The sequence below is a fragment of the Bos taurus genome, chromosome 10 (assembly GCF_002263795.3).
Source record: "Bos taurus isolate L1 Dominette 01449 registration number 42190680 breed Hereford chromosome 10, ARS-UCD2.0, whole genome shotgun sequence".
In the NCBI taxonomy this organism is placed as follows: domain Eukaryota; kingdom Metazoa; phylum Chordata; class Mammalia; order Artiodactyla; family Bovidae; genus Bos; species Bos taurus.
Window position 1 is genome coordinate 48,114,342 of NC_037337.1, and position 26,796 is coordinate 48,141,137.

The window sequence follows — 26,796 nt, forward strand, 5'->3', positions numbered from 1 at the left end:
ATTTTATTTCTTTTTTTTTCTTTTATTTTTTAACTTTACAATATTGTATTGGTTTTGCCATATATCAAAATGAATCCACCACAATGCTTTCATTTAAATTACTGATTTATTTGACATTTTTGGATCTCAGTTGTGTATTGAATTATCTTACAGGACTGTTTTACTGTTTCTGTTTTTCAGTTGACACTCTGATTTTCTTAGATATATTAGCTTTTGCTTTTTCCCTGGCATTTGTATTATTCTAGTTACTATGGCTGGCTTATAGGTTTTCCCAACATGTAGTAGTCCAAAACAATTATTTTATCTTGCTAATAGTTTTGTGGGTTGGGAATTCTGGAAGAGCCCATTTAGTAATTTTTGCATGTGGTCTTTCATGTGCTCTTGGTCAGATTTGACTGGAGTAGCAGTGACCCGAATGAACACTCAGAGGGCTTCCAGAGACGGCTCAGTCATGAGGCTGGCAGTGGGTACTGGACCTTGACTGGGGCTCAGCTGGGATTGTTGACCACAGCGCCAACTCTTGGCCTCCTGAGCATGGCAGCTTCAGGGTAGTTGAACTTTTTATCTGGCAACTAGCTTCCCCCAGAATGAGAAAGCCTAGGTTGACGTTTCATGGCCCTTTGACTTTGGAAATCCTTATGGAACTCTGTACTCTATTGATTGAAGCAGTTATAACCCTGCCCAAATTCTAAGGGAGGGGACAAAGACCTCCATCTTTTGATGGATATCAAAGAGCTTGCATGTTTTTAAAAACATACATGTTTTATTTTGTTGGCTAAATATACTGACTGTCATTTCTGCAGTAAATCTGAATAGTAGTGTAATAGTAAACATCCTTGTCTTACTTTTTACATTAATGGTGATGATTCTTTTATCACCAAACATGACTTTTAGTTTTGAGGTATAGGTTTTAGAAAATCGTATTAAGGAAGAATTCATGTAGTTCCATGTTTACTAAATTAAAAGAGTAAATCAATAAGGTTATAAAATTTCATCACAATTTCTAGATAGATGTAGTTATATTCTCATAGAGTTTAAGATGATAACATGCAATCATGGTAAATAGCTTGATTGTAATAGAAGAGTATAAGCAAAATTTCTATTATTGTCTTGATGATATATATGAAGAAGGATTTTGTGTTTTTAAGTATGATTCAGAGTACTCTCTTTGGCTATCCTGATTGTTTTAGGTGATTCTGGAATTTACCAAACAACAGAAGGAAGAAGATACAATTCTAGTGTTTAATGTTACTCAGTTAGGAACAGAGGCTACAATGAGAACATTTGATTTAACTGCAGTGTCTTATTTAAAGAAAATCAGCTTGGATTACCATGAAATTCAAGGTAATAACCATGAAAGTAGAAATAATAGACAATAACAGCTTTATTATCACTTTTGAGTATATGAAACACTTATATTTATTTAGTAATAATTTATAATAAATAATAGCTAGAAGTGTTCTAAGCATCTTATAAATAGTAACTCATTTAACTCTTATAACAATGCTATGAGATAGGCAATGGTATTATCTCTAGCTTTCACAAGAGGAAATGAAGTTGTAAATTGGTTACATAATTTACCCAAGATCACACTGCTAGGTAGTGGCTGAACCATGATTAAAACCCTAGAAATCTGGCCCTAGGGTCTATATTCTTAACTACTACTATGATCTTCTGCCTCAGAGAGTCTGTATAAATCCCCATTATATAGGGCGTATTACTCCCATTTAACAAAGGAAGGTTAAATAGAGAGAGATTAAGTGGCTTATTTAAGATTATGCATTTTATGAATGGCAAAATTTAGAATTTATCTCTGGTCTTATAATATTGAAATCCTTTTTCTTTCAATTCAGTAGTGTTTGTATATCAGAAACAGCATCAGGTTATAAAAATTAAAACAATGGGACATAAAATTAATTCTCTCAGTAGCTTTTATGGTTTATTCATTCCAGGGTACATCTTGTGTACTCACTGGATGTTTGAGGAATGAAGGAATGAATCCACAGTAATTTCCTAGGCTATTATTTCCCTTAGAGAAGATTATTCCAGTGGAAAATTCTAAGCTATCTCATAAACAGGAGTTATAAGACTGCAAATAATAAAAGGTGGATAAAACAGTGGATAAATCACGTCTCCCTCCCTGGCTTCCGGAGGCAGTGACTGGTATATCTTCATGAGGTTATAGAGGATATCTGGTAGTACCTGTTAGCAGTTTATTTGAAATACTTTTTTTTTTCTTTTTCTTTAATCCAGGATCTAAAAAGAAGCCACTTCACTTGATTAGCTCTTCTGACAAACCTGGGTTAGATCTTTTAAAAGTGGAGTACATTAAGGTAAGGGTCATAGAATGTTTATGTATTTATTTTAATACTCTAAGCTGTCCTCTGGGAGGGAAAAGATGAGAGTAGATTATTAAAGGCAGTTGTTTTGTGCCATGGCTTTGAATCACAGGGATATCTACTGTTTCTCTTTCCATTTGTACACCTTCTTTCTCTTTCACTCAAGTACAGGACTAGGATTTTACAAAGCCAGACTTCTTGTCTACAAAGATGGAAGCCTGGATGAAATAAATCCTCCTGTCTTCTGGGGGACATTCGTCCACCTGCGTTCATTGCTTGTGTAGGTGATATTTGGCTGGGTATCCTACCTCAGAAGGGATGCAGTCAAATTGGATTTGATTGAGTAGAGAACTGCCAGGGTTTGGAAGTGACTCAAAAGTATGTTATATGAAGAATGCTGCAGGAACTGATGGCATTTGGTTTCATTCAAGATTAGTTGATTTGTTTGATCATTCAATAACTATTTATTGAATGTCTTTTGTGTCAGATTCTGTTACGCATTTGGGATACAGAGATGAAAACATTCTCTATTCTTAAGGAATATGTAGACCAGTAGGGAGATAGGTAAGCAATAATTAAAATATAATGTGTTTGATTCTTTAATAAGGAAGAACACAAAGTGCTGTGGGAGTGGGGAGGCAGAGATACTGATCTAGCCAGAAGGCTTCTCACGGGAGGTAAAACTTTGAACTTATGTATTCCTGAGGGACAGAACTTGAAGCAGTTGGTAATTATGATGGGAGATGGGTTTTTGATTCAGTGTGAAGACCTCATTAAATCAAAGTTCTCTAAAGTTTGGAGTTCTAAGGAAATGAGATTTCTTTTCCTGGAGATATCCTAAAATTGAAGACTTTCTAATGGGATTTAAACATTAGGTAATAGATGTGCTGGGCTTCCCTTGTGACTCAGCTGGTAAAGAATCCTCCTGCAATGCAGGAGACCTCGGTTCAGTCCCTGGGTTGGGGATATCCCCTGGAGAAGAGAGAGGCTACACACTCCAGTATTCTTGGGCTTCCCTTGTGGCTTAACTGGTAAAGAATCCACCTGCAATGCGGGAGACCTGGGTTCAATCCCTGGGTTGGGAGGATCCCCTGGAGAAGGGAAAGGCTACCCACTCCAGTATTCTGTCCTGGAGAATTCAGTGGACTGTATAGACCATAGGGTTGCAAAGAGTCGGACACCACTGAGTGACTTTCCCTTTCTTTCACCTTCTAATAGATGGGCTAGACCACCTTGAAACCTTCTAGCCTTCATAGTTTATCCTTCTGATCCCTAGCCATTTCCCAAAAGTGAGTGATGCCATGCTCTCCTCTGTTTAAAGGAGGAGGACAAATTTGTACTCTTCTAATAAATGGATTTGGATGTAACTTTAAAATAATGATAAAATTAAATATATAATGTATTTAAAAATACAGTTGTAACTGAATATAAATAAATTAATGACTATAAGTAAATGATTTGTTTACTTTGGTCTTAATTCCTTCCTTAGAACATTTTTTTTTTTTTAGGCTGATAAGAATGGACCCAGTTTTCAAACTACCTTTGAAAAAACTGAACAAACATTTAAGGTAAGAAATTCTATCAAAAGACTACATCCTATTTGGAAATAACCTACTCTGGAAGTCTAAGTATCCTTTGAGGAACCATTACAAGTTATAAATTAACCTCATAAATGTCTTTTCATACTCAGTGTTTATGATTCAGGATAATAATGCTCTTATTTTAACTTACTGTATCACATCCAGATTATTTCTAAAGGAGGGAATGCTGTAGATGAGGGAACTTTAATTGACGAAGAACCAACAGGATTCTGAACAAACCAGACAATATCATTTAATGCAGGGCTCAGAAAGAATGTGAAATATAAGGAGAGATGCTGAGTACTCTGAAGCCACACTAAGGTAGTCAAATAGAGGAAGAATTTTGTTTTAGGAAACAATAAAAAGAAAATGAGAGAAATGAGTTTCAGATTTTATCTTGGAGACGTGGGAGAATCTATTAAATATTGATTCTTCCTTTTAATAATTTTTATGTCCACTTAGTGTTTTGAAGGAGAAGGCAATGGCAACCCACTCCAGTACTCTTGCCTGGGAAATCCCATGGACGGAGGAGCCTGGTAGGCTGTAGTTCATGGGGTCGCTAAGAGTCGGACACGACTGAGCGACTTCACTTTCACTTTTCACTTTCATGCATTGGAGAAGGAAATGGCAACCCACTCCAGTGTTCTTGCCTGGAGAATCCCAAGGGCGGTGGAGCCTGGTAGGCTGCCGTCTATGGGGTCACACAGAGTCGGGCACGACTAAAGTGACTTAGCAGCAGTAGCAGTGTTTTGAAGCAATGAAAACAAATTCTTTTGAATAAAAAGTGAGTTTTTTTAAAAAAATTTCACTTTGGGATTTCCCTGATGGTCCAGTGGTTAAGACTCCCTGCTCCCAATGCAGGGGGTTGGGTTTGATCCCTGGTCAGGGAGCTAGATATCCTGCATGCTGCAACTAAGACCTGGTAGAGCCAAATAGATTAAAAAACAATCAATTTGCTTTTAGAAAATCATATATTCTTTAAAGCAGTTTGTTTTCTATTTTAGCTTTTTGGAGTTACTGTTTTAAAAAATATATTTTTTCCTATGAGTTATGTATTCTTTTTTTAATGATAAGATCATAATTGTGGTAGAAGATCAGTGACTGAGTCACTCTTAATTGCATTTTTTATATTTAAATCTCATGCATATCACATTTGAAATAATTTATTGACATAAGGGTAACACATGATGATTCTGGAGTTTCATGCTCTAATATATATTTTATATAATCATAATAGTCAGTCATTGAAGATTGAGAAAAGCCATGTATATGTGGAATGTTAGAATGACCATTACTGGCAGATTATATACTCTATGATAATTAGGCTTGGGGAGTGGAGTAATTAGGTTATCTTGATCCCCAAAATATACTAAGTGTAATTTATTCTGCATATAGTCCCTATTTAAGGATTGTGGGTTATAAGTCTTCCTTTCCTCTTCCTTCCTTCCAAGCAGTATAAGGCAGTGATGCAAACCTAGTTAGGAGCCTTTTGCATTCATCATATGGAGACTACTGGTACAGCTGGCCTGGGAAAGTAATTTTCTTTCTAAAATATTTCTAGGTGGCTTTTTCATCTTTAAACCTGTTGCTGCATACACAAGCTCTTCTCTCTTCTATTAACTACCTGACAACCATTATTCCATCAGATGGCCAAAACATGAGTGATACCAAGGACATACAGGTTTCTACTGAAAAACAGCAAAAAAATTCAGCTCTGCAGAAGGGTATGAAAAACATGGTTGTTTCTTGTTAGAAAGGGTTTTAGAATTGTAGAGCCAAATGGGGAATCTTAGAGACCATCTAGTTAGTCATTTACATGCCATTTCCCCTCCTTTTGTTCTTTTCTTCAAACTAAGTCATACGTGGGTGCCTGATATCTTAGATAAATGTGATTAATACTGTTTTTTTTTTTTTTTTAATGTCTGTTTTTGTTCTTATTTTGTTGTTGATGGGCGATTCCTTTATCAAGGTACTAAGGGAAGAAGACCTGTATTGATTTTGAGCTCTTCCTCCTTTCTTAGTGGCTCCTGAATGGGCTCCATAGAAGACTAATCATATCTAACATTTTGCAGATAAGGAAATCAAGACCCACAGACATGAGGGCCAGGATGCAAGGTTATCATTGAATTGGAAAAGAGCCCAGCTTTTGAACCAGAAAGAACTCAGTTTAGATCCTGACTCTGCTACTTAAACTGTGGGACCATTGGCACATTATTTAGCTTCCTTGAGTTTCAGTGTCCTTATATTTATTTAAATGTTTTCTTGCTTTTACATTATAAAAGTAACACCTCACTATTGCAAATGCAAACTACAGAATATATAAAGCAAAAAAGTGTTTGAAATCTTTAAGAACTTGAGACTTCTGTAATTATTTTAAGCCGAACACTTAATATAGGGAAGAAACCTTCATAGAATATGTAACCCTAGAATCCCACTGTGATAGAATTGCTTTGTTTATTTGCAGTGGTTGTATCCTCTAAAGACAGTGACATGATTCACTTCAGGCTGTTTGCCAAATTGAATGCTTTCTGTGTTGTTGTTTGCGATGAGAAGAACAATATTGCTGAAATCAAGATTCAAGGTAAAAGTTCTCATGATCTTAAAATTCATTGAAAAGATAAGGTTTCTTTTGCAATGCTAAAGCATATTCACAAATGGAAGCCTCTGAGCTTTGAAAACTGGCTTATTTTATGACATAATTGGACTACATACTTTCTTTTTAACTCTTCAAGAGCTGAACCACATATACTGGTGAATTGGACCTTTTTGAGAGTTGTCTCTGGAGAAGGAAATGGCAGCCCTCTCCAGTATTCTAGCCTGGAGAATCTCATGGACAGAGGAGCCTGATGCACTGCAGTCCATGGGGTCACAAAGAGTCAGACACTGCTGAGTAACTGAGCACGCACACACAAGTGTCTCAGAGGTGAAAGGAATACTAATGTCTTTGTAGGGATGCTCCTGATGAGCTGAGCTAAGTGTCAACCCAGAATTCAGTTTAAGGTCTGTGAATATGCTTTAGCTTGGTACAAATACAAAGCAACCTTATGAAGAACAAATCCTAAGAGCCCATTATGTTCTTTTAGGCAAAAGCTGCTAAAATGAGTCTAGATTTTTTCTCTGACTCTATAAGTTCATTGTGATCTGGTAAAGGTAAAGAATGTGTGTAATACAATTCTTGTAGAACTTAAAACCCAGAAAACCAGGCTTTTTCTGTGTTCTTTCTGAACTGGAGTGTATCTACTAATCTGAAGTTGATTCATGAAACTTTTATAGTCTCCATGTAAATGACTGGATATAAGTATAAAGAATTTACTAAAATTCTAAGATAATCTGTTTGTACTAGATGTAGTTTCTTCACAAGGTTGAAAGTTCAAATAATTATTTTTTAATGAATTTATATGCTTCATTGTTTACAAAACCAAAAATATCTAATATTGCACTTATCAATTGGGAGTTCAGACATTGCTAAATTTATGAAAATATCACCTACAAAATAAAGTTATGCAATAGAAGAAAAATCTTAAGATCCTATTATGGTATCTATAGAAATTAAAATAATATGCTTCTTTTCAGGACTTGATTCTTCCCTTTCTCTTCAGTCAAGAAAGCAGTCACTATTTGCCAGATTGGAAAATATTATTGTCACAGATGTTGATCCTAAGACAGTTCATAAAAAAGTAGGTGACAGTAAATCATTAATATTTTTTGGTGAATGAGAGATTTTATTTTAATATATATTTTATTTTTTAAAATGGTAATGAAATATATTTTGATAGAAGATGTTTCTATAATGATTATAAACACTTTTCAATAGGGATTTTATTTTGTCATTGTCATTGTTCATCCACATTTCTGCTTTTCAGGCTGTGTCAATAATGGGAAATGAAGTCTTTCATTTTAACTTGGATTTGTATCCAGATGCTACTGAGGGGGATTCCTATACTGACATGTCCAAGGTGGATGGTGTGGTATCACTCAATGTTGGCTGTATTCAGATTGTCTATCTCCATAAATTCCTCATGTCACTTCTGGTAAAATCACCATTTATATATAGATTTTTTTGACTTAGAAGTACTTAAGCAAGTCTGATAATTATGATTGCAATCTTAAAACTTTGAATTTAGGATGTGCATTGATTTGATTATTGATATTATTTATGGATTAATGTAGAGGTCAAAACCTCTCTTTAACAGTTGAAATCATTTAATGATTTTTGTCTAGCATTGTCTACAATGGAATTGTTTTTTCTGGAACATAGTGAATCTAAATTCTCAAGTGTAAAAACTATTATAATTTTTTTTCTCTGTTTCTCAGCCATATAACTCTATTTATAATTAGCCATTGTCAGGTAGCTCATGCATATGGATGGATAGTCAGTAATTCTTTCCTAACTTTAGAAAAATAGAACTCAACTGAAAGTTACTTATTGGGAAAACATTAGCACATAAATAAAAAGAAGATGGTGTTAGAAATGATGTGCTTATCCTCCTGTTTGAATTTGTCCTTTTACTTTGTGTCTCCAGAACTTCCTGAACAATTTCCAGACAGCGAAAGAGGCTCTGAGTGCAGCTACTGCTCAGGCTGCAGAAAAGGCCGCCACAAGTGTGAAAGATTTTGCCCAGAGGAGCTTTCGTGTTTCCATCAATATTGATTTGAAAGCACCAGTTATAGTCATCCCACAGTCTTCCATTTCCACCAATGCAGTAGTGGTTGATCTTGGGTTAATCAGAGTTCAGAATCAGTTCAGTCTGGTATCTGGTGAAAACTACTCAGACCCTCCAGTGATTGATAGAATGGATGTGCAACTAACAGAACTGAAGCTTTCTAGGTAATGCTCTTTCAATAATTACGTATTCAAGTGTTGTTTAATATTGTCTATGAAGTTTTATGACTGTTGAAATTCACACTCAACATATTTCTGTTGCACAGAACAGTATCTTAAATCAGTTATCTTAAAATATTTATTAATTTTTTTGGCTGTGTTGGGTCTTGGTTGCATCATGCGGGTTCTTTGTTACGTCATGCGGGATTTTCTTTGGAGTGCGTAGGCTCTCTGATTACGGTGCATGGGCTTAGTTGCTCCAAGGCCTGTGGGATCCTGGTTCCCTGACCAGGGATTGACCCGTGTCCCATTGCATGGGTTCATGCAGTGAATCTGTGTTCTTAACCACTGGACCACGAGGGAAGTCCTTTAAATCAACTTTTTATTTTGAAAAATCTCAAGCCTGCAGACAAATTGCAAAAATAGTAGTACTGTGAGTTCACATATAATCCTTCACCTGGATTCACCAATTGTTTGCCTTTGCTTTAATTCTGTATATATACTTAATATTTTAAATTAAAAATTTTATTTTTATTGAGATATAATTGACAGATTATACTAGTTTCAGATATGCAGCTTAGCAATTTGATATTTGTATGTATTGCAAAATGGTCACCACAGTAAGTCTAGTTAACATTTGTCAACACACATATTCCAGAAATTTTTTGTTGTTATTATGAGAACTTTCAAGATCTACTCTCTTAGCAACTTTCAAATATACGATATAGTGATATTAACTATAGTCACCATCCTATACATTACGTCCCCAAGGTTTATTTCATAACTGGAAGTTAAAACATTTTTTGCTAAACTATTTGAGAATAGATATCTTATCCTTTGCCCCTATATGCTTTAGCATGTGTCTCCAAAGAGCAAGGACTTTAATCCTCTTACATAATCACCACAGTTACCAAATTTAACATTGGTATAATATATTATCCAGTATGGGTTCTATAGGGCTTCCCCGCTGTCTCAGTGGTAAAGAATCCGCCTGCCATGCAGGAGTTGCAGATTCAATCCCTGGGTCAGGAAGATCCCCTGGAGGAGGGCATGACAGCCCACTCCAGTATTCTTGCCTGGGAAATCCCATGGGCAGAGCACATAGCACATGCAATCAATATTCAGATTTTACCAGTTGGTCCAAGAATTTCCCCTTTAGTCCATGGTAACATGTGGCATTAAATTGTATTTTGTACTAGGGAGGGGGATTTCTATACTGATAGACTATTCTGTAATAGTTCTTTAGCCCTCTTTGTTTTTCATGATGATGACAGTTTTGAAGAGTGTAGTCTAGTTGTTTCATGGAATGAGTCTCAGTTTTGTCTGAGTGATTCCTCATGATTTAATTGAGCTTATACATTTTTGGCAGGAGTGCTGTGTAAGTTATGATGTGTCTCTTGGGCTCACACCAGAGGACATTTGAAAGTGTGTCCATTCATTTTAAAATCATTTTCTACCCCATCCAAGGATATTTAATTATCTTGAGTAAAAAAGGAATGATTATAAGGCATGTCAAGAAAAGAATCCTGGTGAAGAGCTTTATAAACTTAGAGCTTGCTTTTCAAATGCCGCTTTTTTCTCTAATCTCTGTACCAGCGTATGTATGAATCCTTGAACAACTGTACAGATAATTCCTCCATATTGTCAGTGATATCAGTTTCTTTTTAAAAATTGTTGTCATCTATCTTCTGTTTAAAGAAAAAAATTTTTTAAAGGTTAATTGTGTATCATATACAGTTGACCCTTGAACAACATGGGTTTGAACTGCATGATTCTGCTTATAAGCAGATTTTTTCCCATTGGTAAATAATGCAGTGTTAACAGCCCATGGTTGTTTGGAGCCATAGTTGTGGAGGAACTGCATATACAGAGGAACCAAAATATGGAGGGCAAAGTAAAAGTTACATGATTGAGTGGAAGGTTGTCACCACTAGCGCCCACCCCCCCCCCACCCCCGCCCCATGAAGTTCAAAGATCAGCTGTATTTTAATCTGTTCATGCTGGTGCATTGTAGATTAAATTAACTATAAATCAAGTTTAGAAAACACTAAAACAGCATTGTGTTTCAAATCAGCATTTAGAGCAACAACTTTGGACTTTCTGTTTTTTTTTCAATGATATATTGCATTTACCCCTATGTTTATGCGTATATATCAATTATATTTCCCATAAGGACAGTGATCCAGCCAGGAATCTCCCATCCTGATATTCAGCTGTTGCACCCAATTAACTTGGAGTTTTTTGTAAATCGGAATCTAGCTGCATCTTGGTACCACAAGGTGCCTGTTGTGGAAATTAAAGGACATCTTGAGTCAATGAATGTGAGTAGATGAGTGGAGAAAACCTTGTTATTGAAAGTTGAGACTCTGAAGATTTTCTCATTATAAATCCAAATGAAATGTGGACTTTTTTTTTCACTGATTGTTGTAAGAAAAATTTCAGTGTGATATTGTCCAACAGTATCTTCATTGTTTTTAGTAGAATTTAATCTTTAGTTAAGTGTTCTTTAGCTTTTAAATTTGTTATATGTACACATTAGCAAAGATCTACTTGTAAATTATTAGTATCAGTATATTATAATTCTATTTCTTCTATATATTATATATACAACCTTTTATTTTAGGGATATCTAAGTACCCATAAGATAATTATAGCATTGAATGAACCCTATTTTTTATATTGAAGATGGCCTTTCTATTACATTGAAATTGTTATTATTTAAAAAATAGCACTTATATGTGCATAGTAGCACTTCTGTTCCAAAATTAATTTCTTTAAAAAAAGGTGATCTGATTTCTTTAATCATTATTAACTTTCACTGAGAATCATATTGATTAAGTAGATGAAACTAATACTGACTCATAAATCATACTGTTTTTCTCAGACACTGTCTTCACTTTGACATGAAATAAGTAGTGAAATACTTGAGTGTATAGTGATTATATAATTTTTTAGTCATCATTAAGATTATTCGGTCCTTAGTGTTTTGTTACTAAGGATTTATTTTCTGTGTTAGAATTGTTTCATTAAAAATGAAATTATCTTTTCTTGGAACATTGTATTTCACAGGTTAATCTAAATCAAGAAGATCTTAATCTTTTATTTAGAATACTAGCAGAAAATCTTGGTGAGGCTCCTGAAGATTTGAATAAAGTAAAACCGAGAATACAGGAGACAGGTAAGAGGCTAACAATAGGCGGCATAATATAAGTTATTTACAATTTAGTAGGAGAAGGCAATGGCACCCCACTCCAGTACTTTTGCCTGGAAAATCCCATGGGTGGAGGAGCCTGGTGGGCTGCAGTCCATGGGGTCGCAAAGAGTCGGACACGACTGAGCGACTTCACTTTCACTTTTCACTTTCATGCATTGGAGACGGAAATGGCAACCCACTCCAGTGTTCTTGCCTGGAGAATCCCAGGGATCGGGGAGCCTGGTGGGCTGCCTTCCATGGGGTCACACAGAATCGGACACGACTGAAGCGACTTAGCAGCAGCAGCAGCAGCACAATTTAGTAGGGGTGATAGACAATAAAAATGAAATAAATGAATACATATTTACAACTGTGATTTGTATTACCGAGAAAGTAAATAAGATACTATTGAATAAAACGACAGTTTGCTTTTAAGTTAAGCAAACTGTCAGTTATTTCTAAGTTGCATGAGTTAGGAGGAAGCCAGAAAGAAGGGTTTCAGATCAGTGGTGAATTCCTGGAATAAGTTTTAAATTTGCACATATAGGAAAGAAGAAAATTTAAGTTGACAGTATGCTATGTAGCCTACTCAATCTGACTTTAAAATAAGATTTAGTAGTAATATACCTGGGGCTTCCCTGGAGGCTCAGTGATAAAGAATCCACCTGACAATGCAGGAGATGTAGGTTTGATCCCTGGGTTGGGAAGATCCCCTGGAGAAGGAAATGGCAACCCAATCCAGTATTCATGCCTGGAAAATCCCATGGACAGAGGAACCTCATAGGCTGTAGTCCATGGAGTCTCAAAGAGTCGAACATAACTGAGCATGCACACACTAGTAATATAGATGTAAAAACTGAGGTGGTTGATAAACAAAGATACGGAACTAAACAAAGATACGGAAAAAATTGTACTGCAATATAAATGCAAGAGGATTTAAATTATTAGATACATTGGCCCTTTAACTTGAGGCAAAGTAACTACCAGACTTATTTTCTAAGCTGTTTTATATGTATGTATATACACATAGCCTAAAAGAGGGCATGGTAACCCACTCCAATATTCATGCCTTGAGAATCCCATGGACAGAGGAGCCTGACAGGCTACAGTTCATGGGGGTGCAAAGAGTAGGACACAACTGACATGACTTAGCAGCATGTACACATACACAGTGTATCTTGGTGTTCATTCCATATCTGTATATATGCTGTGTATAGATCTAACTCATTCTTTTTAATGGATGCTTGGTATTCTATTGAAGTATCATAATTTATAAAGTCCCTATTAATGGACATGTCAGGTTTATTTCAGTCTTTCACTTTTATTATGTTGCATTAATTATTCTAGTGCATACACTTTTACAAGTACATGTTTATCTGTTGGAAAAATACCAGGACTACTGGATAAAAGAGTATTTAGTTTTTGTTAAAATAATAATTTAATTAGTACATGTAATAAAATTTAATTTCACTTATTGTTTTGACAGTTGAACCTCATAGAGCTTATACGCAAAATGAGCATGAGTGTTTTGTACTCCCATCAGGTTGTTTTTCTGTGCCTTTTCTAACACAGCATATTATCAGATTTAAAAATTTTTGCCAATTTGCTGAGTGAAAAAATGGTATACCACTGTATTTTTTTTCGATTTTAAAGAGCTGTTCTTTTTTTTTTTTTTTTTACCTAAAACTAATACAATATTTTAAAATTTTAATTGGAGGATAGTTACTTTACAATATTGTGATGGTTATTGCCATACATCAACATGAATTGGCCGTAGGCATACATGTGTCCCCTCCCTCCTGCACCCCCTCCCACCTTCCTTCCCACCCTGTCCCCTCCAGGTTGTCAGGGAGCACCAGCTTTGGATTTGCGTTCAATAATTTAAGTCAGTTGTATCTCAAAAACAACAATAACAACAACACAGACACACACACACACACCAAAAAAACTAGGGAGGGGTGTCTTATTTTTTTACAATATGTTAACACATATAGTAAAGTGTAAATTCAGTGAACTTATTTATATATGGCTACACTGGTGTAATCACCAAGATTAAGATATAAAACATTTCCAGCACTGCACACTAGAGCCCTCCCTATGCCCTTTCCTGGTCAGTACCAAACTCCCACCCTCCCCTAAGATCTACCCAGAATTTACTGCCATTCTAGTTTGTAATACCGTAGATAGAGTAGTTTTCCCTGTTTTTGAATTTCATATAAATGGAATCATACAAAAATTTTTTCTTGTTTGGCTTCTTTCATTAAACATTTTGTTTGTGGGATTCATCCGTTGGAGTATCTAGTACTAGTTTGTTCCTTTTATTCCTGTTTCCAGTTTTTGACTATCATGAGTAAAGTTTTTATGAAAGTTATTGCACAATCTTTTGGTACAGTTATATTACTTTTTTTGTTCTGAACATACAACTCAGAGTAGAATTACTGGCTTATATGTTAGCTTACATTTAGCTTCAGTAACTTACGCCAGGTTATACTGATCAGTTTTCCACGTGGTTGAATCAATTTACTTTGCTACCAGCTGGGTATGAGAGTTCCAGTTTTTTCACATTCTCACCAAGAAGACCATTGTCAGTCTTTGGTTTTTATTTATTCCTTGGTAACTAATGAAATTGAGGATCTTTTCATATGCTTATTGGTTATTTGGATATTCTCTTTTTCGACATGGTCATTCAAGTTTTCTCAGCCTTTTGACTAAGATCAAGTGTAGTATGGGGCTTCCTAGGTGCTCAGTGGTAAAGAATCCACCTGCGAGTGCAGGAGACGAAAGAGATGCAGGTTCGATCCCTGGGTCGGGAAGATTCCTCTAGAGAAGGAAATGGCAAACCCACTCCAGAATTGTTGCCTGGAAAATTCTGTGGACAGGGGAGCCTGGCAGGCTGCAGTCCATGGGGTTGCAAAGAGTCAAATACGACTGAGCAACTACTCACACATTCGAGTCTATTGACCATTTTTATTAAGGTGTGGTCTTTTTTTATAATTGGTGTATGGGAATTATTTATTCATTCTGGATAGGAGCCCTTTGCTGGTTACGTTTGCTATATGTATACATGTTAGTATGTGTGTAGAAATGTCTTCTCTCTATCTGTGGTTTACCTTTTCACTCTTAATGGGCCTTCTGTTTATAGAATTAGTTACTTTTAATGAACTCTAATACATATTTTTTAAATGATGAGGGCTTTTTATTTTCTATTTAAGAAATCTTTGCCTATTCTAGGAATTGTTTCCTAAAAGCAAAACATTTGCTAGAATTATTTCCCCTGGATCACAGTATGCCTGAAACAGTGCTAAAATAAGGGGATAGTTAAGAAGCCTTGCCCTGTTTATCGCTTTCTCAAAGGTAGTAATTAACAGCAGTGGTTTTCCACATGGAAAACACTAAGCAAGGCACTGAGTCTGTTGGGACCTCAGTTTGCTCATCTGGGAAGTGAGAACAATAAAGTTTTTACATCAAAGTATTGTTAGGAGAGTTAACTGAGCTAGTCCATGTACATCTGTTACCACACATCCTACACAGAGGTGAGTACTTAGCAAGTGATAGCTGTTATTAGTGTTGTGTATTACAGTTTGGAAAGCAAATTTTGTTGTGTTTCAGGGTATGAATTTCAGGACACCAAGCCCATAGTCATTTGGTTTTACTTTTGGTTTTTGGTATGGCATAAGAAGCTTCAACTTTCCCCTGCTTTTTTTCTTATCAAACCTTCGTTCTTGTTATTCTCCTCATGATTTAACCATTTCAAACTCCTTTCTGTTTGCAAAACCTGTCCTGATGTGTTCTTTCTCTGTGATTTTCTGCTGCCTCTTATTTTATTCCTATCTGTCTCTTCTGAGGAGATCCTCCAGTTCCACTTGAAGATAACTGTCCTGTTAAGACTTTCTTGATCTCCTTATGGCAGTGTCTTGCCTAGTTACGTGGTTTCTATCCACTTACATAGAGTCTGTCAACGTTTGTCTATTTAATAAGCAGTTGAAGCCTGATTATTTTGTCTGTACTATATATGATGTGTGTGTGTGTCTATGTATCTTCTACTAAACTGAGCTCTCTAAGGGCTGGGGCTGTATAATTCTGATGTGTAGATTTTGAATGCTTGCACCAAGTCTGGAGTACTTGTCTAAGTCCTCATTGAGTATTCATGTAGGAAATGTGTGAATAGAGGTAAATCAATTTCTTTTAAACCTCTTTAGGTGAAATTAAAGAGCCACTTGAAATCTCTACATTAAAACAAGATGTGCATGTTTCTCAAGATACTTCAACAGCTGGAGTAGAAGAAATAAAATCTGTAGACATCATTAATATGCTGTTGAATTTTGAAATTAAAGAGGTGTGTAATTTTCATCTGTTTTTATAAAATGAGGTGAATAGATAATGGATATTTGGAATTACTAAAAAAATCTTACATAGGCTATTTGTAATTTGTATGTAGATGTAATATTTATAAATTTGAGCATTAAAGATGAGTTATTTTTTGAGGTTATAATATTTCATAGAAAAAATGGTAGTATGCCCTCTAACACACTTTTCACATGATTTTAGGACAAATGGAATGTGGCTTGCTTTGGATTTTGTATAGGAAAGACAGGAAAAGGACTGAGAAAATTCTTTGAAAATGATAGTAACCATTAATACAATAGAATAAAATGTGTATAAATTTAAAAGATGTTATCTTATTTTTAGTCTGCTGTCCAGCTTCAGATTCTTAAGGAAAGAGTAAATGAGTTTTCCTCTTCTGTATTCACACATGTAACAAATACTCATTGCATGTGCTGAGTGCTAAGGAAACAAAGGTAAAAGGCATAGACTCAACTCAAACAAGAAAACTATTAACATTTTTGTAATATTCCCATTAAATTACATTCTGTCATGTGGTTCCCAGTCTGTGGTTCATGGTAATGGGGTTGGTTGCCAGGTTATCTCTGGCCAGTCATCTTGCTCACCAAATACGTTTGGTGACTCAGGGTCTTCCTGATGGTGCACGTGTGACTCGGCCAATGTCGATAGCAGTGTGAGGGCTTCTGGGAGGTTGGCTGGACATATTGTCTCCTCCCTCCTCCTTTTGGCCCTGTCTGAATTCTTCTGGGTTTGTTCGCTGGCATCTCCTCCCTCCTATTATCCGCTTTTATCCCGAATTCTGTCCATTAGTTTTCAGGGGAAGCTCTGTTTTCCTTATGGACCTTCTGCTGTGAGACAGTTCAGGCAAGCGGTTATCATCATGCCCGGCCAAGGCAGGTGGTTTCCGTCCTTGGTGCCCTCACAGTAGGAAGAGGGCATCTAAGCAGTCTGAGAGGATCAGGGAAGATTTCCTGGAGGAAGTGAGATTTGGGTTGCATTTTTAAAGAGTAATAAAATGGAGTCTGAGAAACAGGATTCAGGAAGGGGACTGGGACAGGGTAGAGAGAGGAACCAGACATAAACATGTTTATATGAGGGAAAGCGTCACACAGAGGGACTTGGAAGAAAAAAATTTCCCCTAAAAATCCCTTCATCGTTAAATAGTTGTGTAGAGGTTATATTCTGTCTCTGAGTTAAGCATAATAAATTTTTAAACAATTGAATGCTACTTTTAAAATCTGAAATATATGCTTTGAAACAAACTTCCTTAATGTTAAACCTCTGCTGTTTTTCTGGTGATATTAAGAGTTATTGAAGATTTTTAAGCTTTGATAATTGAAACGTTGATAGATGAATCATTCTATTTGCACATGGGCTTCATTAACATATGTACATAGAAAAACCCATAAGTCCTTTTTAATATCATTTGTGATACATGTAATTACAGTTGTCTTTGTGAGGACAGTGATTAGGGTGGGAGGAAGCAGTTTGCTGATAATAGGCATCATCTGGAGAGAGTTTTGGTTTTTGCCATCCAGAGAGAGGGTCTACTGGCAGCCAATGGGTAGAGGCCGGTGATGCCACTGAACAGCCTGTAGTGCTTGGGACTGCTCCTCCCTGGAAAGGATGACCCAGCCCCAGATGTCATTGGTGCCAAGGTTGAGAAACCTTGCCTTAAGTGTAGTTGAAAAATTGACTGTATATCTCAGACTTTGAGATTTAGTCTGACACCATCCATCAGACTAGGACTTCTGAGAATTAGGTAGAACCACTTTTTTTTTTTTTCCTAGCTGTCTTGAAATCCACTAGAATATATTGGCTGTGCTTTAAAAATCTGAACAGGTAAGTGTGCCTCCAAAGTAAATAACCCTAGGCAATTTCCAGACACAAATAGAAGTGCACATCTTTACATTGGGTGAATTTTTTATTATATCACTCTGGATGGTTATTAAATTGTTAACATATCTTCATTGTTTATTAGTGAAATAGTTTGTGGTAATACTGGTATCTTTTTCTAGGTTGTGATTACTTTGATGGAAAAAGCAGAAAAGAAAGGAAGGCCTTTACATGAACTAAATGTCCTGCAGCTTGGACTGGAAGCTAGAGTTAAAGCCTATGACCTGACTGCTGAAGCTTATCTAAAAAAGATTAGTATGCGATGCTTTGAGTTCACTGGTAAGTATGAAGTGTAGTCTTTGTAAATTGTGCATGTAATAGGCAGAAGTCCCTACCTTTTTATAAACTTTAAGCATATCTTTTAGTGTCACTGTAATTATTTAATTAGTTTAAATTTATTACATTTAGTAGAAAGTAATTTGATATTTAAAAATTAAAAATTCATTATCTATGTAGTAATTGATCATAAAGTAATCTATATCTAAATATTTAGCACAAAGTAGAATATATCTAAAAGAAGAATGAGGCCTATGTCTCATTCACTTCAGAACTTGTAAAAGGCAACATTATAACTATTCTCTGTGAACTGACATATTAGGAAATCACAACCCAAGTACAATACTCAGGTAGAGAGCCCAGGGACCCTTTTTGAAAGGTGAGTTAGTTTACTAGAAAGTAAATTTTTTGTTTGATTTTTAAATTTATTTTTAAATTACAGCAGTGTTTTTTTGTTATATTAATATATTAATAATATTAATATATACTTGTAAAAAATAACAAGCAATATGAAAATATATAGAGGAAAAAGTTTAGCATTCTTCTGTAGTCTCTTCAACCTTTCAAATTCACTTTCTAAATTGCACCAAAGTAACTTTTAAAGTTAATACGGGTATTTAAAGTTCATTGGAATTCTATGGGGTCACTTTAAGTAAAGCAGACTTGTATTGAGAATAATCCCCAGTTTAAGTATTTTTTAGCTTTGTCCTTTAATATATTCTTATTTGTTGAAATAAGTAATACCAGTAGTACCAAATATTATATCATTTGTAATTGGCTAGTGCTGGTTTTTTGTCTTTGTGGAGTATCTTGGATTTTATTTCAAAGCCAGTTTTACTGAGATATGATACATATAGTAAAAGTCACCATTTTTAGCATACAACTCTTGAATTCTTTAAAAATGTATTTTCATGGTTTATTTTTGCCTGTGCTGGGTCTGCGTTGCTTTGCATGTGCTTTCTCTAGTTGGGGTGAGTTTGGGTGGCTCTTTGTTCTGGTGCAGGGGACTTCTTGCTGTGGTGGCTTCTCTTGTTGCAGAGCACTGCCTCTAGGTTCAAGGGCTTCAGTAACTACAGCCTGCAGGCTCCGTAGTTGTGGAATGCGGGCTCTTGGGCACTCAGGCTTTAGTAGTTGCAGCACATAGGCTCAGTAGTTGTAGCTCAAGTGCCCTAGGGCACACAGGCTTTAGTTGCTCCACAGCATTATGAAATCTTCCCGGACCAGGGATGGAACCTGTTTCCTCTACACTGGCAGGTGGATTCTTATCCACTGCACCACCCAACTGTTGAGGTTTGGGAAATGTATATGTTGTGTATCTGGCTGATCTGTTTTTAATATATTTGAAATATCTGAAAGACTTCATGATCTCTCTTTCTCTTTTAGACTTTAAAGGAGGACCTCTTCACATTATTAACTCTTCCAATGTAACAGATGAACCCCTTCTGAAAATGTTATTGACAAAGGTACCTAGTTTTAGTTCTAAAATTCTTTAATATTTGAATGTATGAAGTTACGTAGTTCCCCCATATTCAATGTCTCAGTTTTTTCCCCTAAAATTTTTTATTCTAAAACTGGTTGATTATAGTGCATTATGCAAGCATCTGACAGTCCTGGATCATTTCAGTAACCTTCAGAGTTAATTGTATGTTTTTGAATAAGTGGAAATATGCAAAGTTCCATTGTAACTTGAAGCAAAATATAATCTACATGCACTAGCATTTTCCCTACCTTTAGCATTTCCTCCTAGTTTGGGATTTTGCTTTTACAGAATGTGAGAATTACTTATGTGGTTGTGTTTTTGGCATATTCTTCTTTGCTTTAAAAAATATATTTATAGTGTTTTCATAGCATGCTTTGAAAAGTAAAGACTATATGTATATATATTTTGCACTGTGTGAATTTTTATTGTTTCCAACCTGGTGATTTAATCCTCCATTATTTGTAGGCAGACACTGATGGACCAGAATTTAAAACCACTCATGACAATACCAAAAAAACACTTGAGGTATGTCTTTTCTAACTCACTGTAAGGCTAGGGTATATGTTAATGATTAAATATAGCTTCAAAGCCATCTTTAGCTGTGAGATTGTGAGTTCTAAAATTAGAGTAAGAGTGGTAATGATAATAGATCTAATCTTGTAGATGGAAGAAATGAATATAGAGCTGAGATAAAATTATTACAAAAGTTTATTTGATTTCCTAAAAGACTATTTGTTTCCCACGTACAAATTAATGATTCCTTGTTGAGGACAAAATAATACATTTTTAAGGGAATTTTATTTACAACTCTTATTTGACATCCTATTAATGGAAGCATTAAGCACTTGAATTGTTAACTGACTTTAGGATTAGAAAAAAAATCAGGCAGAAAGTATGGCTCAGTACAGACATTGCCTGGAACCTTCTATAAGGGGACTGAGCTAAGGCTGATAATACTTCTAAATCTTTACTTAAAAGCTATCAAGTTCTGTTGAAGTTAGAAGTATGGTCATGTGTGGAAGTTGGCAGTGTTAGTTTATTGTCTGATAAAGGATTAACAGAGTAATAGTGAATTCTTTCTCAAATAAAAAAGGTCCTTGGTTGAACTATTCTTGGGCTACTTGTATATGTTGAAGTTTGACATAAAAATGTTTCCATATCTGAAATTTGCCTCTCTAATTGTTCATTATCTTAGGTTTCATTTTCATCTTTAGACTTAGTTCTTCATTTGGAAGCTTTACTGTCCTTCATGGATTTTTTGTCCTCTGCTGTTCCATCCTCTGAACCTTCTAAGAAGGACTCGGAGCTGAAACCACTTATGGGGGAGTCCAGAAGTATCATTGCCAAAACTGGTATTAACTTTTGAGTCATGGTCTCATACTTTCTACCTGAACTTTAATAATCATATGTAATAACTGAACTGAACAGAATAACTTGTATTTTTAAGCTAAGATAACCATTTAGCACCTTAATGTTTCCAGTGCTTTAACAGATTATGTTGGTTTCAAAAGAAAGCGGATTTTACTCTTATGGTATTGATATAAATTTAGTGAGAGATTTTAAATATGTGTTTAATATTAACCATGTATTTATATTTGATTCCACTGCCTTGCTTTTTCATGAAATAAAGTCGTATATACTTTGCATTGATGTGCCCATAGCCTTCACTCTAGTGAAAGTGAGAAAGGAAGAAATTAAAGTATGATCACAGTCATGCATAGTAACAAAGGCCCATTTCAGTCAGTTAAAACTACCTGGTACTCAACAGATTTAAGCTTTGCAAGACACAAAAGGAATAATCTCATGGAAGAGACAGACTCACTTTGATTTCAAACCAAAACTGGATTTAAGTCACATAGAGATATGGGCACATGCCATGACTTGTGCCCTGAAAATATTAGATGTAGTATAGCCTGAGTGAATATGTGCCTATTTTTAAGTCAAATATTACTTTAATTATTTTTCTTTCATATCATATGGTGTGAGTATCTAAATATCTGGTCATTTAATTTTCAGACCATAATTGGTTGCAGTATCTATATTACTGGCATCTTTAAAGTATAAAGCTGTTAGTAATATTAGATCTGATACAGGGAGTATTTAAGCTCACAATAAACTATAAAAAAATCCTAATCCAAAGAAGCAATATTCTAGTTATGCTGTGTAGCTGTTCTTTTATGGTTTGATTATGCTACTTTAAATTTTAAGGGAAAACAAACAAACTCTTTTATCATCTTGGTGATTAAGGACTGATGTCCCCATACTTTTACAGTTTTATAAGAAACATTGTTTCCTTCAGTCAAGACACATCTCTAGGAAATTATATCTTATATTTATCAATCCAGACTTGAACTAAAATAGATTAAGGGAATCCATTTGATTGTGATTCTTAGACATGTACACAGACACAAATACATATTATAAAGTAGCTTTTTGTTCCTTAACTTTAGCTCTTTATGTTCATTTCTTATAGACTTTATCTTAGGATTCTTCATGGAGAAACAGAATACAGTCTAGAGAAATTGGCTGTATAGTTATTAACATGTATTGTATGTGTCATAGTTAATAATACATATTTTTACTAATTTACCATTTCAGTTTTTCATGAAATACTTTTCTTTGATCTAATATATGATGTGAAAAGAAGTTCCAAATCAAAATTTATCTCTATTAGAACCCTAGAATTCTATTATAGGGATTTTTCTTTTTTTTCTAGGAGAAAAGTTATAGTAAAGTTTTCCATCTAACAAAATTGTACTTACCAGGTGCTAATAAAGGTTGCCTTTATTTTTAATTTGGATGGAAAAATACTAGTTTTTGTCTGATTGGCATTTGAAAATTGATTTAAAAATAATATTATGTATAATCTTAATGGAGACCTTTTTGGTTCTTCACAGTTCATATTGTACTTCTAGTGAATTTGAGATTATTTTATGTGCTATATCTTCTTTACATTTTGCTGATCACAAGGATTTTGTTACTTTTCAGTATCCAGCAACTCTTCTCAAGACGATGTGTTTGATTTAAAGGTCACCGCTAAATTAAATGCATTTAATGTTTTTGTCTGTGATCAGAAGTGTAACATTGCAGATATTAGAATACATGGTAAGTACTTATTCCTTGGTGTAGGTACTTTTGGTTTTACATAGACCTTCAGGAAGAATGAGCTTGTTGCATGGTAGATTTCTCATGGCTTGTCTTTTTTTTTCCCCCAAGATTTCAGTAACAGTTAGTAAAATTATATTTTTTCCCTCATCTGATTGGCTATTCCACATTCTTTGCATTTCCGTGTAAATTTTACCATTAGCTTTCCAACTTCACAGTTGTGAGAGTTGGACCATGAAGAAAGCTGAATACCGAAGAATTGATGCTTTTGAATTGTGGTGTTGAAGAAGACTCTTGGTTCCTTGGATTGCAAGATCAAACCAGTCCATTCTAAAGGAAATCAACCTTGAATATTCATTGGAAGGAACAATGCTGAAACTGAAGCTCCAATATTTTGACAACCTGATGTGAAGCGCCGACTCTTGGAAAAGACCCTGATGCTGGGAAAGATTGAAGGCAGAAAGAATAGGAGACGGGAGAGGATGAGATGGTTAGATAGCATCACAGACTCAATGGACATGAATTTGAGCAAACTCCAGGAGATAGTGTAGGACAGAGGAGTCTGGTGTGCAATGGTCTGTGGGGTCACAAAGAGTTGAACATGACTTAGCGACTTCAAGGACAACAGCCAATTTCAACAAAAAGCTTTGTAGCATTTTTTTTTTCTTAGCCTTGTAGTATTTTAATTGGAATTGCATTGCATCTGTAGACCAATTTAGGGAGAATTGATATCTTAATGATATTGAGTTTTCTCATTCATTAACAAGATACAACTTTCCATTTTTTAATTTTCTAAATGGTAAACTTTATTATGTATTTGTTGTTTAGTTGCTAAGTTGCATCTGACTCTTTAGGGACCTCATGGACTGTAGCCCGCCAGGCTCCTCTGTCCATGGGATTACCCAGGCAAGAATACTAGAGTGGGTTGCCATTTCTTTCTCTAGGAGATCTTCCCGAACCAGGGATCAAACCCGTGTTTCTTGGACGCATCTCCTGCATTGCAGGCAGATTCTTTACTGCTGAACCACCAGGGAAGCCCTATTTATTTATTTTTGAAATATTTTATTGGAGTATAGTTGCTTTATAATGTTATGTTAGTTTCTGCTGTATAAAAAAGTGAATCGGTAGGCTTCCCTGGTGACTCAGTGGTAAAGAATTAGCCTGCTAGTGCAAGAGACATGGGTTCAACCCCTGTTCCAGGAAGATACCACAGGCTGTGGAGTGACTAAGCCATGCACCACAACTGTTGAGCCTGTACTCTGGAGCCCGGGAACCACAACTACGGAGCCCTTGCACCAGAACTACTGAAGCCTACGCACGTCCATGCTTCACAACAAGAGAAGCCACCACAATGAGAAGCCCTAGCATTGCAAAGAAGGGTAGCCCCTGGTCAACGTAACTAGGAAAAAGCCTGGGTGCAGCAGTGAAGACCCAGCACAGTCATTAAAAAAAAAAAAAAGTGAATGAGCTATAAAAAGTGAGTGTGTTAGTTGCTTAGTTACATCAGACTCTTTGCGACCTTCTGGACTGTAGCCTGCCAGGCTCCTGTGTCCATGGGATTTCCCAGGCAAGAATACTGGAGTGGGTTGCCATTTCCTTCTCCAGAGAATCTTTCCAACTCATGGATTGAACCTGGGTCTCTTGCATTGGCAGGCAGATTCTTTACCATCTGAGCCATATGTGTACATATATCCCCTCCCTCTGGAACCTCCCCCCCCACCATCCCACCCCTTTAGATCATCATGAGTCATCTTTGGGTTTATTTATATTGAAGACTCCTGCAAACTTTTCAGAGATATGCTTTGAAATGTTAGAAGTAAATTTGTTATGATTCATGACTGATATAAGACATTTGTTATATTTTAAAATTTTTTTCAGAATAAGTCTAAGATTTAGTCTCATGTTCTGTTTGCATTTTCAAAATAATATGAGTTTAAACTGAGAAATGAATAGCAGAGCATCTCACTGAGTAAAGAAAATGTCATTGTCCTATGGCCCTTGCCTTTTGTGCGTATATAACATCAGTAAAAGAGGTTTCTAAAAGAAATTTTATAAGCTTTACTTATCATCAGCCTGATAGAAAGATGAGTTCAGATTATACCATGGATTCTGGAACAGCCTGTCAAGGTTCAAATTTTGGCTCTAAAACTTACTGGTTGACCTTGAGCACGTTAATTTATGTTTCCATGCCTGAGTTTCCTCATCTATAAAATGGACATTGTTATAATAATTATTCATGGGATTGTTGTGAGGATTAAGTTTGCATATTTGCATATATTAAGAAAAATGCCTGTCATGTACATAATAAGCAGTTAACAGGGGTTAGAAAATCAGTTCCATTCAGCAGATACTACTAAGGATCTGTTTATGGGTAACGTGGTAATGATCTAGGTTCATTTTTGGGGTTGAGCTATAGCCATTCTCCGATTCACTCTGAGAAGTGTTTTTAAAAATCATGCCTTTAGAAATCATGAAAATGACAAACATTTTTTGGAGAGAAATTGTGTTTTGGATAAAGTTTATTGTAGAAAGAATAGTATTTATTCATCAAATTATATTTATTCATAGTTTTCAGATTAATAGTTTTCATTATATAATGTTTATAAAATGACTGTTCAACGTATGTTAGGTGTTGTCCTAAATGACTGATTTTGATCATGCTAATGCCCAGGATACTTGTTTTTGGAGACCTGTGATTAATTGTCTTTGAAATTTGATTACTTTTGTTTTGAAATTTCCACAGATTTTATGGGTGAGATGCTTCTAGCACTTGAAGATATTGTAATATTTAATAAGTATCTCATACATAGTAGTTGCTACCTTTGGAGCTTCCCTGGCGGTCCAGTGGTTAAGATTCTGTGCTTCTAGTGCAGGGGGAGCTGGTTTGATCCCTGGCTGGGGAACTGAGATCTGACATGCCACATGGCACAGCCAAAACATTTTTAAAAAACTATTAAAAACTAAGTTGTTACTTCACATATGTCTAATAGTAATTTTATCTGTTCTCTATCTTGGTAGTATATTATTGAATTTAAATAACACTGAATTAGTTCACTTGGATTAGATTAAAAGTGTTGTATTTCCCACAGGAATGGATGCCTCTGTCTCTGTGCGGCCAAAGCAGACCGACATGTTTGCCAGACTTAAGGATATCATAGTTACGAATGTTGATTTAACATCCATTCACAAAAAGGTAATTAAAAAAATGTGTTTCAGTATTGAAATTTATTTTTGTTTTTTTGTGTCTGGAGATGTCTTTAATCATTTGTTCAGTGTATATGTAGTATCTGTCATGTGTCAGGCAGTTTGTTGGGAATTGGCCGTGAATATGGTCATTGTCTGCTTTCACATTGTATATGGACTGCTGCTGCTGCTAAGTCGCTTCAGTCACGTCTGAATCTGTGCGACCCCATAGAAGGCAGCCCACCAGGCTGCCCCGTCCCTGGGATTCTCCAGGCAAGAACACTGGAGTGGGTTGCCATTTCCTTTTCCAATGCATGAAAGTGAAAAGTGAAAGTGAAGTTGCTCAGTCGTGCCTGACTCTTAGCGACCCCATGGACTGCAGCCTCCCAGGCTCCTCTGTCCATGGGATTTTCCAGGCAAGAACTACTGGAGTGGGGTGCCATTGCCTTCTCCAGTATGTAGACTAGATGATGTGTTAAAGTAATTTTTGACCAATTAAGTGATTGATATCTCCATTGATAAACCTTTTTCTTAGAGATTTAGGAAAATGTTATTGTCAAGTTAAATGCTTTTAACTA

The 26,796-nt window shown here is 35.6% G+C and overlaps 1 protein-coding gene across 2 annotated transcripts in view; it reads left to right on the plus strand.

Moving 5' to 3' along the window:
- Positions 1 to 26,796, plus strand: part of VPS13C (vacuolar protein sorting 13 homolog C) — a 181,339-nt gene that overhangs the window by 79,347 nt on the left and 75,196 nt on the right. For both annotated transcript variants that reach the window (XM_003586568.6, XM_002690847.6), the window contains exons 26-42: positions 1,191 to 1,344; positions 2,254 to 2,333; positions 3,848 to 3,907; positions 5,481 to 5,643; positions 6,384 to 6,500; positions 7,493 to 7,596; positions 7,783 to 7,950; positions 8,443 to 8,747; positions 10,915 to 11,062; positions 11,811 to 11,919; positions 16,134 to 16,270; positions 18,297 to 18,453; positions 19,834 to 19,913; positions 20,396 to 20,455; positions 21,126 to 21,282; positions 22,919 to 23,035; positions 26,125 to 26,228. In XM_003586568.6, the coding sequence (XP_003586616.2) occupies positions 1,191 to 1,344; positions 2,254 to 2,333; positions 3,848 to 3,907; positions 5,481 to 5,643; positions 6,384 to 6,500; positions 7,493 to 7,596; positions 7,783 to 7,950; positions 8,443 to 8,747; positions 10,915 to 11,062; positions 11,811 to 11,919; positions 16,134 to 16,270; positions 18,297 to 18,453; positions 19,834 to 19,913; positions 20,396 to 20,455; positions 21,126 to 21,282; positions 22,919 to 23,035; positions 26,125 to 26,228 (2,220 nt within the window). The remainder of the gene's footprint in view (positions 1 to 1,190; positions 1,345 to 2,253; positions 2,334 to 3,847; positions 3,908 to 5,480; positions 5,644 to 6,383; positions 6,501 to 7,492; positions 7,597 to 7,782; positions 7,951 to 8,442; positions 8,748 to 10,914; positions 11,063 to 11,810; positions 11,920 to 16,133; positions 16,271 to 18,296; positions 18,454 to 19,833; positions 19,914 to 20,395; positions 20,456 to 21,125; positions 21,283 to 22,918; positions 23,036 to 26,124; positions 26,229 to 26,796) is intronic.